The 26,299-nt window shown below is 41.8% G+C and overlaps 1 protein-coding gene across 2 annotated transcripts in view; it reads left to right on the top strand.

The window, feature by feature from the left end:
• Positions 1–26,299, top strand: part of STK32B (serine/threonine kinase 32B) — a 423,981-nt gene that overhangs the window by 86,571 nt on the left and 311,111 nt on the right. Inside the window, exons 1-2 of one of the 2 annotated variants that reach the window (XM_011935425.1) lie at positions 2,430–2,571; positions 2,698–2,753. In XM_011935425.1, coding sequence (XP_011790815.1) covers positions 2,490–2,571; positions 2,698–2,753 — 138 coding nt within the window. In that variant the 5' untranslated portion in view covers positions 2,430–2,489. Of the gene's footprint in view, positions 1–2,429; positions 2,572–2,697; positions 2,754–26,299 lie in introns of those variants that run through there. The other variant, XM_011935426.1, reaches the window with a different exon arrangement.

Genomic DNA, 26,299 nt, shown 5'->3' with positions numbered 1-26,299 from the left:
CGCTCCCTAAAGTCGGACAGACTCCACAGAGAGGGCACTGTGAGCATCAGTATCCTGGTGCCATTCCTTTTCCAATTCACCACTCGGATAACTTGCACCACCTTGGATGGGAGAAGAGGCCACGGATGTGTGGGGCAATATCCCAACTGCAAGAAACCAGAAAAGAGGACGGGGATTACTCCTCACCCCCTAACATAGAGCTAGCACGTTTTGAAAGGTTGTGGTATGCCAGGCATGATTCTGAGCTCTTTGTGGAAGGTAGGCCCCATTTTCCCTATTTTACAAATGAGATAACTGAGGCACACAGAGGTTAAATGATATGGCTAAGGACACACTGACTGAGAAGAGCTGTGTTGTGGACCTGAGCAGTCTGACTCCAGGGAATGTTCTCCCAAACTGTTAGATGTCTACAAAAGGTTCAGAGTTACCTCTAAGGAAAAAAATTGTTAGTTGGGTGTTGGGGAAAAGCTTCCCAAGAGAGCAAGCGCATGAGCTGCATGTCGAAGACCAATGAAAAGTTTTCCCCAAAATAAGGGGTGTTGGTTCATGGTCTTGCAGGCGAGGGAAACAGCAGCATGAAGATGTGGCAGCGCGCCGCAGCATGGTGCCTTCAGGGAACCCGTGATGTTCATTGCTGATTTGAGGACCCGACAGTGGTACCTGCCCCGTGAGGACCTCAGGAGCTTCTTGATAGGACATCTGCATTTCCCAGCATGCTGCTGGTTACATAACAAGCTGCAGTGCAAGCTCACTGCTTTTTTTTCCTCTTCTCTGACCTTTGGTAAATGAGTAAGAGGTGAAAATATGGAATCTCTTTCTTGGCAAGTTATCCTGAAAGGAAATAAATCTAAGTCAAAGAACCAAGGTTTTAGTAAATTAACCATTAACTCCGTCTCTCTATTCTAAGCACGTTAGGCATTCGACCACATGCTGGATTCTGACTTTGGCTTGGCAGGGACACAACTCAACATAATTATCTTCTGTTGCATAAGTTTAATATACAGGGAACTAATTGTATTCATTTACTTTCTCACATCCTTGCTTCCATTATGTGGTGAACTAATCAGTTCACTTCATTTTTTTTTTGTAAATAACATGTCTTTTCTAGTTATTGGAAACTGCCTGTAATTCAATCTAATTCAAAAATATTGACCGAACGCTTATTATTTACCAGGAGTTGTGTTTGGCACTATGAATATGGAGATTAGTTCATTCAATCATTCCTTCTGTTAAAGAACATTTATTGAACACTAACTGTGTACTAAACACTGTGCTGAGTGCTAAGGGTACAATAGAAAAAAATAAACATAGCCCTTGAACTCAGGGAACTTAGAGTCTAGTAGGGAAAAGTGAACTTAATGAAATACACAAAGGTAAAATTATACAAAGTGATGTATTTTGGGGAAAGTTCCACAGTGCCATGAAAGTGTATCGTCAGGAGCCAGACCTAGTCTGGAGGGTGAGGGCAGACTTCTCAGGATGCAGAGAGAACAAGGGTAGGGCAAGGAGGAGAGCACTCAAGCCCTGGGAGTGGCTGTTGTCACATGTCTGGCATTCAGTAGGTGATGGGAGTGAGCAGAGAGGGGAGGCAGGAGAAGCAGCTGGAGCCCTGCAGCCCTGGGGAAGGATTTCCTTTTTCCACTGAGAGCAGTTGGGGGGACATTGGAGGGGAGGAAGCAGAGACAAGCAAGATCACTCAGCTCCTCACACATTTCTCTGAGTGGAAGAGTCGGGTGAGGATATTGGGAGGCTACCATAGTGGTCCAGGAGACAGAACATGGTGGATTAGACCAGAAAAGTGGCCGTAGGGCTAGACAGGTGTGAGATACTGTACAGAGACAACATGGAGCTACCCGATGAAAGATCGGATATGGGGTAAGGGGAGAAAGGAGTCAAGGATGAGTCCCAGGTTTCACACGTATAGTGCCCGTGAATGTTGAGACCACTCATCCTGCATTCTGCTTTGGATCTGTTGAGTTCACGGTGGCTTTGGAACCTCTATGAGGACCTGTGGGCAGACATTGACACATACAGTCAAGGCTAGAGACACCTTGGGGAGCCACTGCCAATTAGATGGTCATTGCAGCCTTTGGAGTTATGGAAGGTAGGCCCCATTTTCCCTGTTTTACAAATGAGATAACGGAGGCACACAGAGGTTAAATGATACGGCTAAGGACACACACAGAGGCTAGTGATACGGCTAATGACAAGAGAACGGTTGTAGGACAAAAGCTTGACAGACTAGTATTTAATGCCTGGGAGGACAGGGCTGAGTGTGCAGAAGAAAGTGAAGCATGAAAGGGATAACTGAGAGAGTGGACAAGTCAAAGGAGGGGAGGATGTCCATGGGATTTACTAGCAAGGTCATACATTGTTGACCTATCTTGGTGTAGGGAAGCATGTAGAAGCCAGGCAGAAGTGGGGTGGAAAGTGAAGCAGCAAGACTGCAGAGCCCCATCAAGAAGTGTGGTGTGAAGGGAAGGCTTCAGATGGACAATATGTGCTGGGGAAAAAAATGGAATGTGCTGCAAATTCCCCTGTGGATCCCTTCAAGGGTGGACAGCTGCTCTGGCAAGTATAGCGCACCTGACCCAGGAGCCTTTGGAATAGGTGGGTAGGTGCATAGGTAAGGATATTCAAGGAGCAATACCAGGTTTAGCAAATCTGACTTGTTTCCTTTTTTGTTTTCTTTTGCAGTCAACTTTGACCATTTTCAGATTCTGCGGGCCATTGGTAAAGGGAGTTTTGGAAAGGTAAGAATATAAATGTCTAGACCACTGGGCTTAAGTGTGTGTGTATATTTGTGTGTCTGTGTGTTGGTTGCTGGGCACTGGGAATGTTCTGTTTGGCAGTAAGATTTCGACTTGACAAATTTGAAATGTGAAAGGAAGTCTGAATAGTTTCCTTTGGATCTGGTGTAATTTTTTTCTGAAAATTAAATTACCACAACAGCCCTGGTTTAGGTGAATTACAGTGGTAATTATTTCAAGATTGCCAATGCCATTTGTTCCTTGAGAATCTAAATGAGGAAAGTTGAAAAAAGCCCATAAACATCACAGAGGCAGCTCTTTCCAGCAACATAGACATTTGTTGTTTTGGAAAGTTCATATTTGTGATCTTTGACTAGTTTTTTTTGAAAGGGTATAGAAGACTAGGAGAAGATGGCAGGAGTTTTTAGAAAACAAAAATGCTCCCCCAATCAAGCCCCAGTCTGTTCCCTCATACTCATAAACTTTTTTGGCAATAATTGCTTTGAGTATCTATTGAATGCCAGATATTCTGTTATGTTTTTCATAGCTGTTGTTATTTCCATTTTATAGATGGAAAAGCTTAGATGTAAAACGTAGTGTCTATAACTCAGAAAGATGGAGCAGGTTACCCTTGGCCACATAGGCAGGAAGTATCAAAACTGGGATTTGAACTGAAGGCTGACCGGGGACCTCCTATTTCAGCAACCCACACTCTTGATTAGACTATTTAAAATTCATAGAGCTAAACTGAGGCATGTGACCTAAGAGGTTAGATAGACCCAGACAACTTCCCTCTGTCCTTCCCTACTTCTATTAATCCAATCCATGCATACTAATTGAATGCAAACCCTGTACCACGCACTATTTTAGACTCTCTTGATCAGTAGTAACCAAAACAGACCCAAGTGTCTTTTCTCCTAGGGCTTACATTTAAAAAAGTGAGAGAGATGAGAAACAGATAATTGTATACCTTTATGGTACATTAGATAATGATAAGTACATTAAAATACAGTAAGGTAAGGGGAATACGGAGTTATAGGAGAGCGGCAGGGAGAAGTTGCTGTTTTGTAGAGCCGAGCTATCATTAGGGTGTCCACTAACCACAGGTGGATATTTAAATTTAAATTAATTAACATTAAGTAAAATGATAACAATTCAGTTCACAGCACACTAGCTGCATTTTAAATGCTTAGTAGCCTCGTGTAGCCAGTGGCTACTGTATTGGAAGCTCAGGTTATAGAGCGTTTCCATGTCATAGACGGTTCTGCAGGACAGTGCTCTCATACAGGATGTCAGGGATGTCCTTGATGATAAGATGACATGTGAGCAGAGCCCTGAAGGAAGTGAAGGAGGAAGACAGGCAAGTTCCAGGCAGAGGGAACCTCAAGTGCACATTCCGTGGAAGGGAGTGTGCTCTGTGTCTTTGAGGGGTTTCCAGGCAATGGGAGTGGTACAAGGTAAGGTCAGTGAAGTCGGCAAGGCCCAGGTCGTAGAGGACTTCATCCATGTGGTAAAGGCTTTGGTCATTTCACGGAGTGAGAAGAGAAGGCTTGGGGGGTTCTAGGGGAGGAGTTGCATGATCTGTTTGTAGAAGTTCATAGAAGTTCACTTTGGCTGCCTTGTGGAGAATAGCCTGGGAGTGGCCACAGCAGCAGCAGGGAGCCCTGTGGGGAGAGGAGGTGGTGGCCTGGGGCATGTGGCGGTGCTGGGGGTGGTGAGAAAGGGTCAGATTTTGGATATATTTTGAAAGTGTCACCAAATCAAGTGGTCAATAGGTAGGGGGTCTCTGCAGTAGCTCAGAGGCTGTCTGATGTCATCACAGGTCTGGACACTTTTCATCCACGCCCTCCACCTTCCTCAGTGGGATGAGACTTTCTCCTCAGGTTTCCTATCTAATGGTTTAGAGGTTGCCGCATTCTGTGTATCACATCTTCACACAACTGCTCCTCACTTGTGCGACTTTGTTAGAGAAGGACTTCCCTCCTGGAAACCTCCCAGCCAACCCTTGTTTCGTTGGCTGTAATTGGTCACATGACCACCGCTTGCTACTGAGGGAAGCATCTTCCATTTTCAGCCTGTAGCTGGGAGACGAGCCCTTCCAGTAGAGAAGGGCAGGAGGATAGTTTGGGTGGGCACAGAAAAGTGCCCTTGGGAATGTCTGATATACTAACTATCCTTGTGCCCGCTGCTTGGGGAGCAAAGTTGAGTTAAGACGTGGTCCCGACTGACCAGAGACTCATCGTTTGATGGGGTAGACAGTTGTATGGACCAGTATGTTCAATGGTCAACTCTATTCCTGGGAAAAATCTCTTCTTCCATGGGGAGTATTTTCTGATGATTTCTGCTTCTTTTTTGCTTATGTGGACCTTCTTATAGAAGCCTTTCTAAACATGACACATTTGGGGTTAATTCACTAACCAGAGTGGTATTGAGTTGTGCTGAGTTCTGCAACTTTAATTTGTCTTTTCCACACAATCCGGACTTCACTGTAGGCACATAGAGGCACCACAGAGCTTCCTGCCTTTTCAGAATCTCATTCCTGAGTTCCTCTACGTGCACATTTAACAGTGTTGGTCATTCATGTTGTCAAGTGAATTGGGTCACTGGATGATTTAACAGACATTCACTGGGCCACCGAAGGGGCCATGCGCTGCATTAGACTCTGTTTTCCTGGTAAGACTTGGAACTTGCTGAGGGCAGAAATCTTGTTTAAAAATCAGACATAAAAAACAGTAAATTATGATACAGTATATGATGGTTAATTTTATGTATCAACTTGGCTAGGCGATGGTGCCCAGATGTTTGCTCAAACCTCGCTCTACATGTCACTGCGAAGGTATTTTTTTAGATGAGATTAACGTTTAAATCAGTAGACTTTAAGTAAAGAAGTTGACTGTCCACAATGTGGATGGGCCTCATCCAACCAGTTGACGACCTTAGGAGAGAAAGGCTGACTTCCCTTGATGGAGGAGGAATTCTGCCTCCTGGTGGCCTTCGGACGGGAGTTGCAATGTCAGCTTTTTTCTGAATTTCCAGCCTGCCAGCATGCCCCGTGAAAGTCAGAAGTCAGATTTGCAAGCCCCTACAACTGTGTGAACCAGTTCTTTAAAATAAATCTGTATTTGTCTGTCTGTCTGTCCATCCGTATTCTGTTGATTCTGTATTCTGGAGAACCCTGACTGACACATGGCACGATAATGGGACAACAAGAGCATGTACAGGGAGAAGGAGGATTCTTGAAAGAGCCAAAGAGAAAAGAGTTCACATGTACAGCAAACTGTTTCATGCGAGTTTAAACCTCTTGTCTCCTTGGTGCTTTTGACTCTCTGCAAATGATTATTCAGAAATCGTGTTGTATATCTGACAGGTGCCCCTTTGGATCCTGGTGAGCTTCCCACGCCTGCTTTTATTCTGGAGCCCATGCATCACACCAGCCCCTCACTTCCTCCTTCTCACACTTCCTCATGGGTCAGGAAGGGAGGATGTTCAGTTCTCCAGGCCTGGATTGTATGGTGAAGAGTTGAAGTTTCCCTTGTATGGTGAGAGGAGCCACGTAGTCCTGCAGACTGATAAACCAATCTCAGGACCAGTTCACAGACACACCTCTCAGCCCTTCCTCTTGCCTCCACTATGTTCCCATAGGCACTTGCTCCCAGCCTACTGTCCTGTCTGCTTGGCACTCATACTATCCCTGAGAATTCCCTGCCTCCAGACTGGCCAGTATGAGGACCCGGACTCCTCTAGGTCTCCTATTTCCTTTCTTACCTGCGCTTCCTAAGTGGAAGGAAGTGCCAGGCAAAGTCAGGACCAAGCTCCCAGAATCCCTAGAACTCCAGGGCCCTGAGGCTGCCCAGTGGTCCCTGCTGCCCTCCCAAAGGGGGACCCAGGTGCTCCCACTGCCGCCTTTTTCTCCAGAAGGTGGATCTTAGCAAAGCTTCCCCTGACCTTCCATCATTCAAGCTGGCTTCTTCCTCCATTAGCACCAGTCTAAAAATGTGTCTCCAGTGGATAACTTGTATTTTGAATGTCCACTCCAGCCTCCACCAGCCAGGATGTTGTGATGTCAATGACATTTTCCCTCTTGAAGCAAGTTCGCTATCTGTACCTCCACCTACTCCCCTGACCCGGCTGGAATTAGGCCTCTACTTTAGAGTGGTTTCCAGAGGAGTGATCGGTTAGTCAGTATTTATAAGGAGTAGCTCATTCTTACATAATATCTTGGGCAGACACAAATTTCCCTTGGGATAGTTACCACCACTGGGAAGTCAGCTCAGCAAGTGTTTATGAGAGTGCAAGGCAGTGTGGCATAGCACAGGGAGCAAGCGGTTTGAAAACTAGACAAACAAGGATTCAAATGCCATTCATGCACGCACTTTGAGCCTCTGTGTCTTCACATGTGAAATAGGCATATTGGTGTCTTCTATGTAGGGCTGTTGTGAGAGGTTAATGAGATGGTATAGTAGAATGCCTAGCACAGAATCCAACCTGATATTCAATAAATATCGATTCTCTTGTTGCTTAAGGCTCTTTTTCCCCTACGCAGCAGGGAGTGAGAAAGGGAGACTAACTGAATGTGCTTTTTGGCAGTTTGTGGCGTGAAGAGTTCTTGCTTGGAGGGGCACTTGTCTGGACACAAATATGGTACTGGGACAGGCAGGGCTGTTGTGTATACTTAAGTTCCCAGAATATCTCACCGTGTGACATATGTCACTGCTGATAAATGGTGGGATAAGGCCTAACAAGACTCATGATCTTGCATGGTACTCATTCTTCTTGGAAACTGTATGGCTCTGGGCTTAGTACTGACATTGTCTTTGTGTTTTCTCTAAGTCTGTGTCTTTTCTGGTTATTGGAAGTTTGTGTGGAGTTGATATAAAATCAGGCAGCTTAGGTTCATTCGTTAATTCACTCATTCCCTCATCCATCCATCCATTCATCCAACCTACGGAGGACCAATTTGCTCTGGGCCCTATGCTAGGTACTGAGGTTACAAAGATGAACCAGATATGATGCCTGCCTTTGAGGATCTCTCAGATACATGCAGAAGGCAGAGAAATAAACAGTTAACTATAGTCCACTCTGAAAAGCATGGTAGAGGAGGAACACTTATGGTTTATGGGTGTACAGGGTTGGAGTGGAGGATGCCTAATTCAAACTTCAAAAGCTGTGATGCCCTTGCTGTCAAGGGCAGGGTTGACTGGATACCCATATGATTTTTTCCCGTCATTTTAGTATGAAAATGTGTAAATCCACAGTGAAGGTGAAAGAATTTTACAGTAAGCACCAATGTCTTCCACCTACATTCCCAATTAACATTCTACCAAACTTATTTTATGAAACACCTATCCTTCTACCCACACATCAATCCATCTTATTTTTTGATGCATTTAATAGTAAATTGCAAATATTTGTATATTTCACCTTAAATATTTCAGCATAGAGATTTACCTATAGTTTTTCTTTTGATGTAAAATGTACATACAACAGAATGCACACATCTTAAACTTACATTTGTTGACTTTTGAGAAATGCATGCATCTGAGTAACCTAAACCCATACCAAAATATAGAATATCACCATCCAGAAGTTCCCTCTTGACCCTTTACAGTCAAAACCTATCCCGAACTCGACTACTCCATCCATTACAGATTAGAGTTGCCTGTTTTAAAATTTAGTATAAAATGGGATCATACAATATATAGTCATTTGTTTAAAGCTTCATAATGTTTTACATTTTATATAATTTTTTTCAGCATAATGTTTTTGAGATTCATTTGTGTTGCTTTGTATCAGTATTTTGCCCTTATTGAGGAATAGTATTCAATCCCATTAATATATCACAGTTGGTTAATCCATTTTTATCATAATAGACTCCAGGACTGTTTCCAGTTTTGACTATTTTGCAAAAAGTTACTATGAAAATTTGTATAGAAATCTTTTTGTGGACATATGATTTTATTTCTTTGGGGTAAATGTCTAGGATTGGAATTTCTGGATCATAGGATAGATGTGTATTTAATTTTATACAAAAATGCCAAAAGATTTTCCAATGTGTCTGTACCATTTTATTCTCCTACTAAGAGTTCCGTTGTTTCATATCCTTGCCAACATATGATACTATCAGTATTTTAACTTTAGCTATTCTGATGAGTGTTTTGTAGTATCTCAATGTGATTTTAACTTACATTTCCCTGATTACTTATGACAATAAGCATTTTTTCATATGCGTAATGGCCAATTATATATCTTAATGGCCAATTACAGAAAATTTTTAAAGTGCCTGTTCAAAACTTTTGGCTATTTTTTAAAAAATGGGTTGTTTGTCTTATTATTTAATTGTGGGATACATATCTGGATATATTCTGTCAGATATGAGACTATTTTCAACAAGACTGGTTTACCTGTTAATTTTATTTTATTTTTATTTTTATTTTTTTTTTTGAGATGGAGTCTCATTCTGTCACCCGGGCTGGAGTGCAGTGGCCAGATCTCAGCTCACTGCAAGCTCCGCCTCCCAGGTTTATGCCATTCTCCTGCCTCAGCCTCCCGAGTAGCTGGGACTACAGACGCCCGCCACCTCGCCCGGCTAGCTTTTTGTATTTTTTAGTAGAGACGGGGTTTCACCATGTTAGCCAAGATGGTCTCGATCTCTTGACCTCGTGATCCGCCTGTCTTGGCCTCCCAAAGTGCTGGGATTACAGGCTTGAGCCACCGCGCCCAGCCTACCTGTTAATTTTATTAGTGGTTTTGATACATGAAAGTTTTCCATTTTGATAAAATCTAATTTGTAGAGTGTTTTTGCTTTTAGGGTCATTGTTTTATGCAATTTGGATAAGAAAACCTGGCTCACCAAAACATATTCAATTCACAAAGATATTTTTCTGTGTTTACTTTCTAAAAGTTTTATAGTTTTAGCTTATAAATTTAATTCTATAATTCATTTTGATTTGGTTTTTTGTGTGGTGTGAGGTAGGGTCAAGGTTTTTTTTTTTTCCTTTTTTTCCCCCCTAGTGTGGACGTCAATTTCTTGAAAAGGATTTCTTTTGTTTATAGTGTACTAGGGTTCTTTAGAGTGACAGAGCTAATAGGATATATGTATATATGAAGGGGAGTTTATTAAGGAGAATTGCCTCCCATGATCACAAGGTGAAGCCCCACTATAGGCCGTCTGAAAGTTAAGGAACAAAGAAGACAGTAGTGGCTCAGTTCAAGTCCCAAAACCTCAGAACTAGGAAAACCGACAATGCAGTCTTCAGTCTGTGACTGAAAGCCTGAGAACCCCTGGCAAACCACTGGCGTAAGTCCAAGAATCCAAAAGCCGAAGAATTTGAAGTCTGATGTTGTAGGACAGAAAGCATATCCAGCACAGGAGGAAGATGAAGGCTGGAAGACTCAGCAAGTCAGTTTCTTGCACCTTCTTCTGCCTGCTTTTTCTAGCTGAACTGGCAGCTGATTGGATGGTGCCCACCCATGCCACAGGTGGGTCTTCCTGAGGGGAGTCTTCCTCTCCCAGTCCACTGACTCAAATGTCGATCTCTTATGGCAACACCCTCACAGACATACCCAGATACATCCAGAACCAATACTCTACATCCTTCAATCCAATCAAGTTGACATTTAATATTAACCATCACAGATAGCTTTGGGGTTCATATGAAAAAATTAGATGATTTGTATGTCTTCTTCTGTACTCTCAATTTTGTTCATTTGACCTACTTGTTGATCCTTATGCAAGTACTGATCTGTCTTAATGCAGGTTTCTGGTGTGTCTTAAAATCAAGTGGTATAAGTCCTCCACATTTATTCTTTTTCAAGATTGTTTTGGATATTCTAGATCATTGATTTTCATACAAATTTTGGAGTTGCTTATCAATTCTACAAAAAAACTGTGGAATTAAATTGGTACATTTAATCTGTATATCAATTTGGAAAAATTATATCTTAAGAGTAGGGAGTCTTCTAATCCATGGACATGGTATATCTCTTTATTTCTATTTATGTCTATTTTTATTAGGTATTTAAAATTCTGTTTTAGTGATGTTTTGTCATTTTTAGGGTAGAGGTTTTGCCCTTTTTGCACTAGTGTTTTTCCCAAATAGTTCATGAAGTTTTTTGTGGGGGAACAGGGGACAGACACTATTGTAATGAAATTGTTTTAAATTGTTTACTACTAGATAGAAAAATACAATACAATTTTTGTATCTTAATCTCATGCCCTGAGACCTTGCTAATTAAATAATTAGTTGTGATAGTTGTTTTATAGTGTTTTGGAGATTTTCTATGTCAACAATCATTCCATTTGGTAATAAAAGAAGGTTTACATATTTTCCCCTTTATTTATGCTTTTTAAATCTTTATTGCAGTAGCTAAAACCTTCAGTACAATATTGAGGAGAAGTGATGGGAGCAAGCATCATTGTTTTGTTCTTAATTTTAGGGCAAAAAGTGTTCAGTCTTTCACCATTAAGAACATGTTTATTTCTAAGTTTTTCAGAGATACTCTTTATCAAATTGAGCAACTCTTTTTAGTTGTAGTTTTCTGGAAGCGTTTATCATGTCTTGTTGTTGAATTCTATCAAATACTTTTTCTACATTGATTGAAATGAGCATATTTTTTTCTCCATATTTTGTTACTATCCTAAATTACATTGATTAATTTCCAAATTTTAAACCAACTATATATTACTGAGATAAATCCTACTTGAATATGATACCTTATTCTTTTTATGTATTGTTGAATTTGATTTGCTAATATCTTATTAGATAATTTTACATCTACATTCATAAGGAATATTAGTCTGCTTTTTTTTGTAATATCTTCATCAGATTTGTCTTCAGGGTTATAGTAGTCTCTAAGATGAGTTCAGTCATTTTCCTTCTCTATTTTCTGAAAGCACTCGTGTAAAGTTGATGTTACTTCTTTAAATGTTTGGTAGGATTTACAAATGAAATTATCTGGGTATAGAGTTTTCTTTCTAGTAAGGCTTTTGACTACAAAATTACCTTCTTTAGTAGATATAAGGCACTCAGATGTTGTGTTTTTTCATATCTAACTTTTGGTAAGTTATATTTTTCAAGAAATTAATTTTCTCTGTGTTGGCAAATTTTTTGGCACAAAGTAATTCATGATGTTCTCATAGGATCTTTTTAATTGTTGTAGTTAGTGTCTGTGGTTGTAACTCCTTTCATTTCTGATATTAGCAGTTTGCCTTCTTTCTCTTACTTTCTTGTTCAGTTTATAATCTTAACTCTTCAAGATAGAACCTTAGGTCATTGATTTTAGACATTTTATTCTAATATAAGCATTTTAAGCTATAAATTTTCCTCTAAGGACTGCTTTAGTTACACCCCCAAATTTGATATATTGTATTTTGATTATTATTTAGTTAATATTTTCTAATTCCCCTTGTGATTGCTTCTTTGACCCATGAATTATTTATTTATGTGTTGTTTAACTTCCAAATATTTGGTCTTCCTCGAAGCTTTTTATTGTTACTGGTTCTAATATTTTTCACTGTGGTCCAAGAACATACTCTGCAATTTCAATTCATTTATATTAATTGAGACTCATTTTATGCCCAGCTTATGATCTACCTTCGTAAACACACTATGCGCACTTGAAAAGAATGTGTATTTAAAAGTTGTTAGGTGTAAGATTCAGTAGATATTAGTCCAGTCAAAGTGGTTAATATTATTCAGAGCTTCCATGTCATTGCTGATTTTTAAAATCTAGTTTTATTAATTTTTGGACGGTTGTGTGAAATATCCAACTAAGGTTGTGGAATTATTTCTTCTTCTTTTAATTCTGTCAGTGTTTGCTTCTTATGCTTTGAGATATGTTGTTAGAGGCATACGTATTTATGATTATTTCCTTATGATGAATTGTCCCTATTATTATAAAATATCCTTCTCTTTTTCTTCTAGTACTCTTTATTTTGAAACTTATTTTGAGATCAGAGTACCCATTCTAATCTACTTATGATTACTACTATGATCACTACTTATGCTTATTGAGTTCAGACATTTTTCTTCTTTATTTTCTTAAAATGCTTGTGTAAAGTTGGTGTTACTTTTTAAAATGTTTGATAGGATTTACAGTGAATTTGTATAGCCATTCTAACCTACTTATGCTTACTGTTTCCATGACATATATTTTTCTCTGCGTTTATTTTCATTCTTTGTTTTTATATTTAACATTAATTTCTTGAGGATTGCGTATAGTTAGGTCTTGCTTTAAAAAAAATCCATTCTGACAATCTCTGCTTTTTAATTGTATTGTTTAGTTCATGCACAGTTCATGTAATAATTGATACGGTTTGACTTAGGCCTGTTGTTTTATTTGCTTTCTTCTTACCTCTTCTTTTTTTCTTGTCTGTGTTTCTTCTTTCCTGTATTGTGGATTAGTTGAATATTTAAAACTATCTTTTAATTTATCTATTGACTTTTAAGTGTACATTCCAGTATTATGTTTTTAAAATGTTTCTCTAAAGGATTATACTGTAAATTCTTGATTTATTTCACAGTCTGTTGAGGATTAATATTTTGTAGTTTACATAAAATGTGAAAACCTTACGACTGTAGAGGCCCATCTACCACCCTGTCTGCCCTTATAGTATAGGTGTCAAATGTATTGCAGCTTCTTAAATTCTTAGTCTCTAATACAATGTTATAGTTTTTGCTTTAAAAATATATATGTGTAATTAAATAGAAATAACTAGAATATATTGTTATTAGGTATAAGATTTTGCTTTTAAAAATTAGGAGGAAAATAGTTTTTGATATTTATCCGTATTTTTAAGGAAAATCTAAGTTTCTCTCTGGTATCATTTCCATTCAGCCTGAGGAATTTCCTTTAGTATTTTATGTGGGACGTGTCTCCTCTTAATTTATTCTCTTTATTTCACCTTCTTTTTTTTATTTTTATTATTTATTTATTTATTTATTTTTTGAGACGGAGTCTTGCTCTGTCACCCGGGCTGGAGTGCAATGGCCGGATCTCAGCTCACTGCAAGCTCCGCCTCCCGGGTTTACGCCATTCTCCTGCCTCAGCCTCCCGAGTAGCTGGGACTACAGGCGCCCGCCACCTCGCCCGGCTAGTTTTTTGTATTTTTTAGTAGAGACAGGGTTTCACCATGTTAGCCAGGATGGTCTCGATCTCCTGACCTCGTGATCCGCCCGTCTCGGCCTCCCAAAGTGCTGGGATTACAGGCTTGAGCCACCGCGCCCGGCCCTTCTTTTTATTATTATTATTATACTTTAAATTCTAGGGTACATGTGCACAATATGCAGGTTTGTTACATAGGTATACATGTGCCATGTTGGTGTGCTGCACCCATTAACTTCTTTCTTGAAGAATGTTTCTACTGGATACAGATTTTTAGGTTGACAGGTGTTTTTCCTTCCATTACTTTAAAGGTTTTGTCTCATTATCATCTAACTTTCACAATTTCTAATGAGAAGCCATCAAAGTTTGAATTGTTATTGTCCAGTATGTAATGTGTCACTTTTGTCTCCCTCCTCTCAAAAAGTCACTTAAAATTTGACTTTTAGAAGTTTACCTATGATATGCATAGGTAGAAACTCTTGACTTAAAAAATAGTTTTTCTTGCTTTGTTTAGAATTCCTATCTTTTCCTTTATTTCAGTTATATTGCCCTTTATATCATGTAGCGTAGTCATAGCAACTCCTTTGTTGTCCTTTTGCTAATTACAATATCTGGGTCATCTTAAGATTCGCCTCCATTGATTATCTGTTCTGTTGAGAATGGGTCACATTTTCCTCATTCTATATGTCAAGTAATTTTGTCTTACATCATGGACATTGTGAGTGTTATTTGGTAGAAACTTTGAATTCTATTGTATTTTTTGAAAACATATTTTTAACAAGCTGTTAACTTGGTTGGACTTATATTGCATATTCTGCCTCTTGGGCAGGCACATAAATCTCAGACCATTTTTTTTTTTTTACCTAACTGAACTGTTCTATGTCTAGTAGTCAGCAGTAGATTTGGTCAGAGGTTATTTACCGCATTTGAGGCTCCTCTTGGATTTCTCCTCTTGGATCCTCTTGGATTTCTCAGAAAGAGTTGTGGCCCAGTGAAGTTAGGAGGTTTGCCCATAATCTCATGAACAGTGGCTGAACTTAAACAACAGCAAGAAAAACAAAAATATTTTAGAGTAGTGTCTCATCTTAATGTGGAGAATTCATGGCTTCAGGACAATGGAGGCATTCCTTTTCAATCCACGACCCAGTTAACATCGCAAAGAGGCATACCACTTTTCCCCCACGTCATTGAGAGTTTTGTTCCTGAACCTTTTGTACTCCTTCATGACATACGACCAAATCTGTTAGCGTGTGGCCTCCAGATTTTCAAATTGACTGTAGCCTGTCATCATCCCTTGAAAATGGAATGAATCTTTTGAGAAATGTAAGCTTTCTAGAAGGTCTATTTCTGAGTTGCTTTTGGGTGGTAGCAATTTCTTGATGACACGCACATTCATATAGAATGTCCACAAATGTCCAGTATTCAGCATGAGGTTAGCCTACTTTAAGGGACTAAAGCATAGCTTGTTCTGGTCAAAATGCTAAATAATCCCTGCCTTTCTTAATAAATGCAGGTGAAGTCTACATGACTAACATTCAAATCAAGGTGGAGGGGGCTGGCATAAGCTGAAGAAAGCCATCCTCCTCATATTGAATGAATATTTTGGCTTTGCCGTCTGCCTTTGGCAGTTTTGATATCTGGCATTTATTAAGAGTTTTCCAGAAAGACATTTCATTGTTAAACTATGACAGTAGCCTTGGTTATCAGGAAAGAACACATGTGAATTCACAGAAATCTCGTTTTACTGTCATGCTGGGAGAAGTTGTGCCTCCCAGTGTAGCACCAAAGTAAACAACTGCTGGCAATCCATTGATATTTAGCAATAATTTACTCATATTTTAAATAACCATTTTATGACTAAATTCTGGGACAGTTGAGGCACACCAGATTAATTTGTGTATAACCAGTGGAAACGGTTTAGATTTTGGAGTCATTCCAGTGCTGATATGTGTTAGTGGTGGGTACCTAGGAAAACAAATCAACTTCTCTGCAGCTTAGTGTTCTCATCTGTAAAATGGAAAGGGAATGGAGAACCATAGTACACTGGAGTGGCTGTTTTTGACTCCCCAGCATGCTTCTGGATCCCTTTTTCTTATTATAATAACATTCCTTCCCTTTGGAGAACACCTGCTCTCCATGTCACTGTGGTCCCCCATTCACGTTGACTATGTGATGTGCCTGTACCAGCCACATGGACCATATTCAGCCAGACATAGTGCCTGGTCCAAGGTGTGGCCGTGTGATCCAAGCCCAACCGTTCAGAAACCTTCTGTGGAATCAGAGGTGAAAAACTTGCTCTCAGTTATCATGCACTGTAAGAAAACAGGTCTGCATTTTTTTTGGTCATTGTCCTTAGCAGTTGGTGAAGATGAAGGTTTATCTGTAGAAGAAAAGAATGAAGCTTAAAGCAAACAGAAACAGATATACGAGGTGGGTGAAGAGATGGCGTTGTTGGTGAGGGTTGGGATTAAGGTGAGGCAAGTAAGTTAAACATGTACCTTGCTTTTTTAAATTTTGCAAACGCAGGCTTGGCACTTGCTTCCTTAAATTTTGCACCCTGGGTACATCACTGGCCTCACCCTGGTCCTGGCTCTGCTGATAACTGTCCTCACCTGGATTCCTCCAGAAGTTGATTTTGAGAGAAAGAATTTAGTGCAAGCTGTTTACTCGAAGATGATCCCAGGAAACATTTGTGAGAGAGTAGTGAGACAGAGAAAGGAGGGCAGTCAGTAAAGGGTTTTTGATCAAGCCACTCACCCCGGTGGGCTTCTGGAGCTTACTTTCATGGAGGATGTCAGGAGACAGTGCAGAGTGTGTGTCTGGTGGCTGCAGATGAGAAGCTAATGCATGGATGCACAATTTTCATTCAGGGACGGTGGAGGGCTGCCCGTGCAGAGTTGCCTCTCCTGCACCTTGTGGCTTGCTCTCTGTGGGCCATTGCAGGTGTCACAGTAAGCCTGAGGTGTGTGGATGTGATGAGAGGGACCTGGGTGGACGCAGCAGCGCTGCCACCTTCTCATTTTCCTGTTCCCGTGAGTTACCCACTGTGCTTACCAGCTACAGGAACTAATATCCTTTTCCACTCAAGTGAGATCATGTTGGGCTTCCAGTGTTTGCCACCTAAAGAGTCCTGATTAATCAGGGACTAATAATGATGGTCCTGGCAACTGGAGACCCATTGTCTCCCTCATCCCACTAATAGCCCAGTATGCTGGATGTTGTTATCCCCGTTTTATAGATGATGAATCCGAGGCCTGGAGAGGACCCCTCCGCCATGCACAACCCATTTTACTTTCACATGTCCCTCTCAGATACAGAAGTGACATTGAAACTGGCTTCTATCACAGGCACATCTGCTGGAAACCAGTGGGGTCAGGAGGAAAACGTCCATCAGTGTCCAATGGCAGACATTTGGTTTTGGATGCAACAGGGCATAGAGGAAAGGGTACAGGCTTCCAGATGGGGGAGGTCTGGCTCTGGGTCAGAGCATGCTTCTTCTAGTCGTGGAAACTTGGACCATGTGGCTCCTGCAACCCTCCCTTTCGTCTTCTGAGAAAAAGTAGTGATTATAATGGACTTTAGGTTCTTATATGAGAATAAGGGGGCAAGCAATGTTCAGCCCTCAGCATGGTGTACCTGGTATGTGGATGGCCTTTTTCTTTTTTTTGTTTGTTTTTGTTTTTTTGATTTGGTAAAATTCAGCCTTCATTGATGAAAAAAAAAAAACAACAACAAACAAAACTGTAAGGAAAGTAAGACCTAGAAGGAACTCTCTCAACCTGATAAAAAGCATTTACCAAAAACATACAAAAACATTTTTATATAATGCTGAAAGATTAAATGCTTTACCAAAGTAGAAACAAGGCAAAGATATGACTCTTGCCACACCTATACACGTCAACAAATGTCCTAGCTATTACAATAAGAAAATAAATAAAATCATACAGATTTACTATGAATACACAGAACTGTCTCTATTCACAGACTCATGTTTTTTCTACCTGAAAAACATCAAAGAAACTACAAAATGTCTACTAGAATGAAAATATGAGTATAGCAAGCTTGAAGAATACAAAGTCAATATACAAAACTATGTTTATGCTTTGGAATATTTATTAAGATAGCAATTCTCTACAAACTTATATACTTACAGATTTGATTTTGATTCTGTAATCAAAGTCACAGAAGATTTTTTATAGTTATCAATAATAGATTCTAAAATTTCTGTTGAAAGTAAAGGACCTAGAAGAGCTACAACAATTTTGTAAACAAGATCAAAGTTGTAGGAGGTATATTACCCGACATCAAGATTTACTGTGAACCTACAATGATTGAGACAGTATGTTATTGATGAAGAATAAGCACAAATAATATTGGAATTTGAGAGTCCTACTAATCTATGGCTGGGTGGCCTTTTTCAAATGCCTTCCATATCTTCTTTTATTATTATTTTTTTGTGACTGAGTTTCGCTCTTGTTGCCCAGGCTAGAGTGCAGTGGCACAATCTTGGCTCACTGCCACCTCTACCTCCCCAGTTCAAGCGATTCTGCTGCCTCAGCCTCCCAAGTAGCTGAGATTACAGGCATGCACCACCAGGCCCAGTTAATTTTATATTTTTAGTGGAGATGGGGTTTCACCATGTTAGTCAGGCTGGTCTCGAACTCCTGACCTTAGGTGATCCACCAGCCTCGGCCTCCCAAAGTGCTGGGATTACAGGCATGAGCCACCGTGCCTGGCTGCCTTCCATGTCTTCTTGAAGCCAGCATGGCTAGGATTTTACTTGGCTCGTGGGTTCTAGAAGGATCTGGGTATCCACATGGAGGAACATTCCAGGGAGAAGACCTGAGACTGAGGCCCTTCCTGTGTCTGGTTCTCCTAGTGTTATCCTCACTATCTCTCCCACACAGCAACGCCAGGCATGGCTTCCAGGCTGCTGATCTGCCATCCCCATGTGACTGAGATTCCCAAGGGGCTGGGACCTGGTCATGCCCATCCACACTTAACTTGGTGCCCAACATGCAGTAAAGGCTCAGTAAGTGCTGGCTTAGTGAGTGCTCGGGTGAGAGAGAGAGAAGAGGACAGCAAGTCTCGGTCTAGACAGCAGCCAGTGATGTGTGCAAATCGTGAATTAGCTTGCCTGGTTGCTGCCTCCTTCCCACTCGGGATATGCTCCAGTCCCTCCATGCCAGCCCACGAGGTCATGCAGTCTGGCTTGTGCCTGTTTTTCTGACTCTGCTTTCTATCCCCTCTGTCTTCCTGCTCATTCTGCTGCAGCCCTTCAAGTCTCTTGACCATACTGGAGTTATTTCTAACTCAGAACCTTCACACTTGCCCTTCTCTCTACCTCAGTCACCTTTCCTGCAGGTGTTTGCAAGGCTCACTTATAGCATACAGGGCTCTGCTCAGATGTCCACTCTGCCACGCCTTCCCAGAATGCCCACCCTCTTCGTCTCCACCTCAGCCTTCCATGTTTCCTTGCCCTTCTCTTCCCCTTTTCTTTATAGTACCTATAACTACCTGTGATTCTGTTATGTGTTTATTCAGATGTCCTCTTGGTTATGGGTCTCATGCACCAGAACATAAGCTCTTTGGGGGCAGCAATGTTTCCTCTTGTTCCCTGTTTTATCCCCAGTTCCTGGTAATCAGTATATATGCACGCACACACACACACACACACACACGCACATATATGTACATATACACACCTGTCAGTTTATAGAGACACACATATGTATATGCATATATGTATTGACATACCCACTGATACGGTTTGGCTGTGTGTCCCCACCCAAATCTCGTCTCGAATTGTAATCCCCACATGTCAAGCGAGGGGCCTGGTGGGAGGTGATTGGGTCATGGGGGCGGTTCCCCCATGCTGTTCTCATGATAGTGAGTTCTCACGAGAGCTGATGGTTTTAGAGTGTGGCACTACCTTGCTCTTTCTCCTCCTGCCTTGTGAAGAAGGTAGAAGCTGCCTGCCTTCCCTTTGCCTTTCGCCATGATTGTAAGTTTCCTGAGGCCTCTCTGGCCAAATGGAACTGTGGGTCAATTAAACCTCTTTTCTTTATAAATTATCCAGTCTTAGGTAGTGTCTTTATAGCAATGTGAGAACAGACTAATATATCCACCAAACAGTTCACATATATACACAGTGTCTAAGCAATATATACACATGTGCATATACATATACATACATACCTCTACATAATATATACAACCACTAAACAGTATATGTGTACATACACATATAGATCCACCACAGAACGTACAGTACACATATTCATACATACACATACATGTATATGCACACATATATACACTTGTATGTATGTGTATAAATATACATATATACATAAAGTGGTCTGTGTGTACACACACGTACACATATAGCATATATGCACACATATGTATCTATGATACAGATAACATATGTAATATAAATGAATGAATATTATAGAAATAAATAACTATAAATGAATGAAGAACTTAACAATTAACCAGTCAACAGATATGATTTTGACAAATGGTTTATATTGATTTACTCAGGGTTAGTACCCAGAGGTGAGTTTCTCCCACTCCTCTGCATGCAAATTCACTTCTCACAGACACTCCTCTTATTTCCACTCACCCTCCTCCAGCCCCTACTCTCCACTCTCCATCGGCTCCTCTTGACCTGTTTGATGGCTGAGCCAGCAGGAGCGTCCAGAGTGAAGTGCTCCACTTTGAGTTAACTGTGTGGCCAGCAGGGCTGTATTTGTACAGCCTTTGTACAGTGTTTGTACAGTGGTTGTATTTATTTCCGAGGGAAGGAGGAGGATACCTTTGGGAGGACTCTGAGGAGTGTGCTTCAAAAGTGACTTGTTGGATTGGCATGTGGGCCTTCTGCTTGAAGAGCTGCAGGGTCAAGTGAAGTAAACATGGAGTTAATTAAAATTCATGGGATAGCTGGAGGCAGTCTGCACATAAAATGGCAGAAAGTGGCACAGTGTTATATGATAATAGCTCTTTATGCCCTTCAAAGGAAGATTCTGGATAAACTTGAGCAAGAGTTGCACAATGATAATTCCAGACTCTATACCGCCTTATTATGCAATGATGATCATTTCCAGACCCAAGCATATTATTACTTGTCTCATTCCACATGAGAATGAGGAAAATCTCATTCCAGGCTCTCACAGCTGCATGTGAATTCAGAGTGTGAAAAAAAGAGATTTGATTAATAGCAGACTAACCAACTTAGTGCTCAGACTGCAACAAATCCATTTGGGAATTAAGCAGGGATTCGATTTTAGATATATGTTTGTAAGTTTCAATGTTGAAAAGCATTTGGCTTATCAGGGTTTTTTTTCCCTTAAAAATGTATTCTTTTAGAATCTTTTTGATCTTTCAAGGTACTGGGTCTCCAAGATAATGGGAGCATGCTGGAATATACAGCAGGATACTGAGTTCAACAGTAAATGTTCACGGATCACTGCTCTGCCCTAGCCTTATTCTAGCTACCTGTGAGGATGTGGCAAAAAAAAAAAAAAAAAAAACTGAACAAAGTTCCTAACACTGAAGAACCGATAGTTTCGTCGAAGAAGCAGATCAACATACAAACAATAAATAAGCATGATGATTTACAATGTGTAGTGCAGTGACCTGGGAGGGTGAGACTGCTTCATTGGGGGTGAGGGCAACAGAGACAGCCTCTCCCGAAGGAGAAATTTGAGCTAAGATCCAGCTGCTGAGAAGGAAGTGGGCCACGTGGGGATCTGGGGAAAAGGTCATCACAGACCAAAAGAGCAGCAGATGCAAAGGTCCTGAGGCAGCCACAGAGTTAGCAGTGGAGCATGTAGCCGCCTGGGTATCTCCAATGCCCAGCACTGTGTCTGCCACAAGCGAGGACTCAGAATGTTTGATTGTTCTTTGTAGTGAACTGAATGAGTTAATTAGCTAAGAGCCTATTAGTTAAACAGTTTTGACTGCAAAGGTTGACAGAGCCGTGTTGAAATTCTGGCCCAGCCACGTGACTCTGGTCAAGTTAACTAACTTCTCTGAGCCTCGAGTTAGCTGCTATTCCTATGTAGGAATCATCTTTAGAATTCTTAACAACGATGCATTTACTAGAAGCCTTCGTTGTTCGTGCAGACATCTTCATGAAGGATAGAATCCATTTCTTTTTCATGAAATATTTATTCATTTCATATTAATTAGGTTGTGTTTGGCTTGAGGCATGCTTAGGAGGAATGTGTCAGCTCCTGGGGATCACTTTATTAGGAGCTAAATTTCACAGGAAATGCAGACTCACTCGCAAATGGCTTGCAAACATCGGCCAGAGCAGATGATCCATTACTGACCAGCTTGGTGGACCTCATTGCTCATCTGCACTTCTCAGCATCTTCTCATAGTGACGTCTTGTTCCGTCCAGCAGCCAAGCGTTCTCAGGCCTTTGCCTATCTACAGAGTGTTTCCCAGCTCCCTTTAACCTGAGGGCACCAAGGGTGCCAGTGGCACAGCGCTGGTCCTGGGGTCCCTGTGCCCTGCTTTGCTGTGGAGTTTCCTGACACTGTGATGTCCTCCAGTGTGTGTGAGCAGGGGCATTCACTTATTTTTATTTTTTATTTTTAGTATACTTTAAGTTCTAGGGTATCTGTGCACCACATGCAGATGATTTGTTACGTATGTGTACCTGTGCCATGTTGGTTTGCTGCATCCATTAACTCTTCATTTACATTAGGTATTTCTCCTAATGCTATCCCTCCCCGCTGTCTCCCCCACCCCACAGCAGGCCCCGGTGTGTGATTGCAAGGACAGAAAACCAAACATGGCATTCACTTATTTTTAAAGCACACCATCACCTCTCTTTGTTCCCCTCCACCTGCCGCCAGAAAGAGCTCCCCCACCCAAGCCAAATTCTCCATCTAGTTTGTTTATTCCCTTATTCATTCATTCATAATTGTTTACTTAGGATCCTCTTTTAAGACAGCTCCTCAGTGCTCTCAGAACAAAAGTCAACAGGTTAGTCTGCTCGAGCTGCCACAACAAAGGACTACAGGGTGGGGGGCTGAACAACAACATGGATTTTTCACAGTTCCTGTGGCTGAAGTCCGAGTCAAGGAATTGGCAGGGTTGGCTTCTTCCAAGGCCTCTTTCCTTGGCTTGCAGATGCCATCTTCTCCCTGCCTCCTCACATGGTCAGCCCTCTGTGTGTGTGTCTGTCCTGATCCCTCTTCTTACAAGACACAGTCATATTGGATTGGGGCCCACCCAAAGACCTCCTTTTACCTTAATTACCTCTTTAAAGCCTCCGTGTCCAAATACAGTCACATCCTGAGGTGCTAGGGGTTAGGACTGCAGCATACGAACTTGGGGGACATACAGTTTAGCCCATGGCGCCAACCCTTTAAACATGTCATTCAAGCCATCTGTCAGCTGCCCCATCACTCACCTCTGTCATCTCGATGTCAGTTGTACAATGTTGCAGGTGAATACCAGCAAGCTTTGGCCAGCACGGGCTGGAACTCACTGACAAGGGGCAGGAAGATACTGCTTCTCAGCTCCCCGTGGGCGGGCCTGCTTTGCTGGAACACGGCTCGGACACTGTAGGGCTGTGCTTACCAAGGGGGTGCCCCATGGTGCAGTCTCTCTGTGTACACTGACTGAGGAAACGTATTTTGGAACCAAGTAGCAAACTGTTTGAGCTTTGTGTGCTTACTCTTTAAGGGACTATGGAGAAATGCCAAATGCCAGTACTTGTGGCTACAGTGGCTCCCTAGGCTGGTAGGAAGTTGAATTCAGGTGCTGAATTCTGATACCGGCTGGCTCATTACCAGATGTTTTACTCGAGGTTCTCTAGTGAAACAGAACCGATGGGGTATAACTATATATATATATATATAAGTTACCGGAGTTTGATTGATTTCATTGATTATATGATTATGAAAGCTGCCAAATCCAAATCTTTAGGATAAACAGTCAGGCTGGAAACTCAGGAAGAAGCTGAGGCTACAGATCAAGTCTGAAGGGCATCTGCTGCAGAATCCCCTCCTCTCATGGGAAGTCAGTCTTTTACTTCATTCAGGCCTTCAACAGATTGAGGAAATCCACCCATCTTACAGAGGGCAATCCTGTCTTCAAAGTCCACCAGTTTAATATCAACCTCACCCCAAAACACCTGTACAGACACATTCAGAATCATGTTTGACAAAAAATATCTGGGCACTGTGGCGCTGCCCAGTTGACACAGAAAACTATCTGTCACACCAGACAACCACGAACTCATTCCTGAAGCCCTTCTTGGGCCACTTTGCGCATCTCCACAATGGCCTGTGTTCCTCAGAGGAGAGATGGATGCTGATCACACAACCGTGATGAGCAGCATACTCAGTGCTTACCATGGAGTCTTTGTAACTGTCCATTAAGGCAAATACCACTCATCCCCACTGTACAGATGGGAAGTTGAGAAAATGACCAACGTGTGAACACGTGCCATGGCATGTCTCATCTCTCTGAACTTCCACAGAGGCTGTGCCCTCTCCTGGTAACCCCCTTCCTTCTCCCCCTCCCCATACCTTCGTCCTCATGAGACCAACCCTTGTTGACTATGCTAAGGTTCAAATGCTACCTTTTCCAGATTGCCTTTCCTAAACCCCACATCTGGTTTAGGATCCCCCTTCTGGGGTCCCTTAGCCCCATGTACTCACCTCTCCTGTGTGTTTTCTAAATAGTAATGACTCATTCATTCAGCCACAATTATCAGCTAGGTGCCTGCTGTGTGCCAGACGCTGAGGATGATACAGTGAACATAAGAGAAAAATCCCTGTTGTCATGGGGTTCACAACTCAGTAGGGGAAGTGAACAATGTATGAACAAAGCAGGAAGCATGTCCTGTGATGGGAGCGCAGCAGAGAGGGAGGCTGGGGTGCTGGGGAGGGCTTTGCCCCTTCGCACAGGGAGGTCAGAGGTGGCTTAGCTGGTAACATGACCTGTGAGCAGAGCCTGAAGAAGACAAGGGCCCAAGACCTGTGGATGCCTGAGAAGAGCATGTTGGGTACAGGGAAGGAGCAGAAGTCGCTGTGGAAAGTGGGAGGGGAACTGGGACTAGGCCACTTAGGGCCTGGGGATCCACAGTGAAGGACTTTGGCCTTTACTCCTGCTTTTTGTCTGGTTATCCCATTATTCCTCGGGTTCCCAGGGGAGAGTGATATCCTCATGGCTGACATGGTACCAGGCCCATGGCATGTACTTAATACATGTTTATTGACTGAAATATTCATCCAACTAAGAATTTTTCTTGAGACCAACTTTTGATCCCTCCAATGAGACCACCATTGATCAGAGCCTACATGGGATTTATGTACTGTGGAAAGTCATAATTTGTATATCATTTGTGGTGGACTCAGCAGCAAGGGATAAAAAAACCTGCCTCATGGTAGCTTAAACAAAGAGGGGTTTATTTTTCCCACATAACAAGAAATCTGAAGGCAGGAGGCTCCATGATAGCAGATTCAGCATCTCTGAGACTTTCTTGGCCTCATGGTCACAAGGGGCTGCTGTTGTTCCAGACGTTACATCTGTGTTCAAGGTAGGAAGGACAGGAAGAAAGCTGGAGAAGAGAAAAAGGTGAGACCGTCTGTAGTTATTCTCTTTTATGCAGAAAGCAAGACTTTCCCTAGAAACCTCTAGCAAACTAACATGACCTTGGTTAGAACTGTGGCTGTTGCTGGCTGTAAGTGCATATAGAACGGATCACATTGCTTTCTTGAAGTAAATGGTCCTGCTGTAAAGGAGAAAAGGGGAGGTTGCATATTAAGTAGTAAAAAGATTCATCTCCAAAGATAATCTTCTTTCAGTGAATTATTTGAACAATAGTAGCCAGCTTGATCATCTCTTTAGTAATCATATTTAATTCTGTTTTTCTTACCCCCCACCCACCCCAAATTGGTCATTTCCCATAATCTTGTCCCTGTAGGCATAACCAGAGTCTTTTAATGTCACACTGTAGTGGTTTATTCATTCAACAGTTTTTGCTGTGTGCTACTCAAGCTGGGGGATGGTAGAGGTGAGCACCACAGAGAACTAGCCCAGTGTCTGCCTCAGGTCCCATTGATGGGGGTAGAGTCAGACCCACAGCTGCCCAGCAAGCAAGATGAGAAGAGGGCAGCCCAGGTTTACTATGAAAGGATCCTTGAGACTTTGCACCCCATAGTCCTGGGTTTCCGGCACAGCTCTAGCCTCTCTGTTCTGTACTCGTCTGTTGGCCTGGAGCTTGGGTTGCCTGAGCTGCTAACCAGCAATTAGAGTCCTGACCATAAAGGATGCTGTGAAGACACCAAGCAAGGACTTTCTTGAAGATTCCAGTAAAATCCACCAGATGTGGTGGCTCAAGCCTGTAATCCCAGCACTTTGGGAGGCCAAGACGGGTGGATCATGAGGTCAGGAGATCGAGACCATCCTGGCTAATA

This window comes from Colobus angolensis, unplaced genomic scaffold (genome assembly GCF_000951035.1).
Source record: "Colobus angolensis palliatus isolate OR3802 unplaced genomic scaffold, Cang.pa_1.0 Scaffold143, whole genome shotgun sequence".
NCBI lineage: Eukaryota > Metazoa > Chordata > Mammalia > Primates > Cercopithecidae > Colobus > Colobus angolensis.
This window is presented reverse-complemented; position numbering and strand designations above follow the sequence as displayed.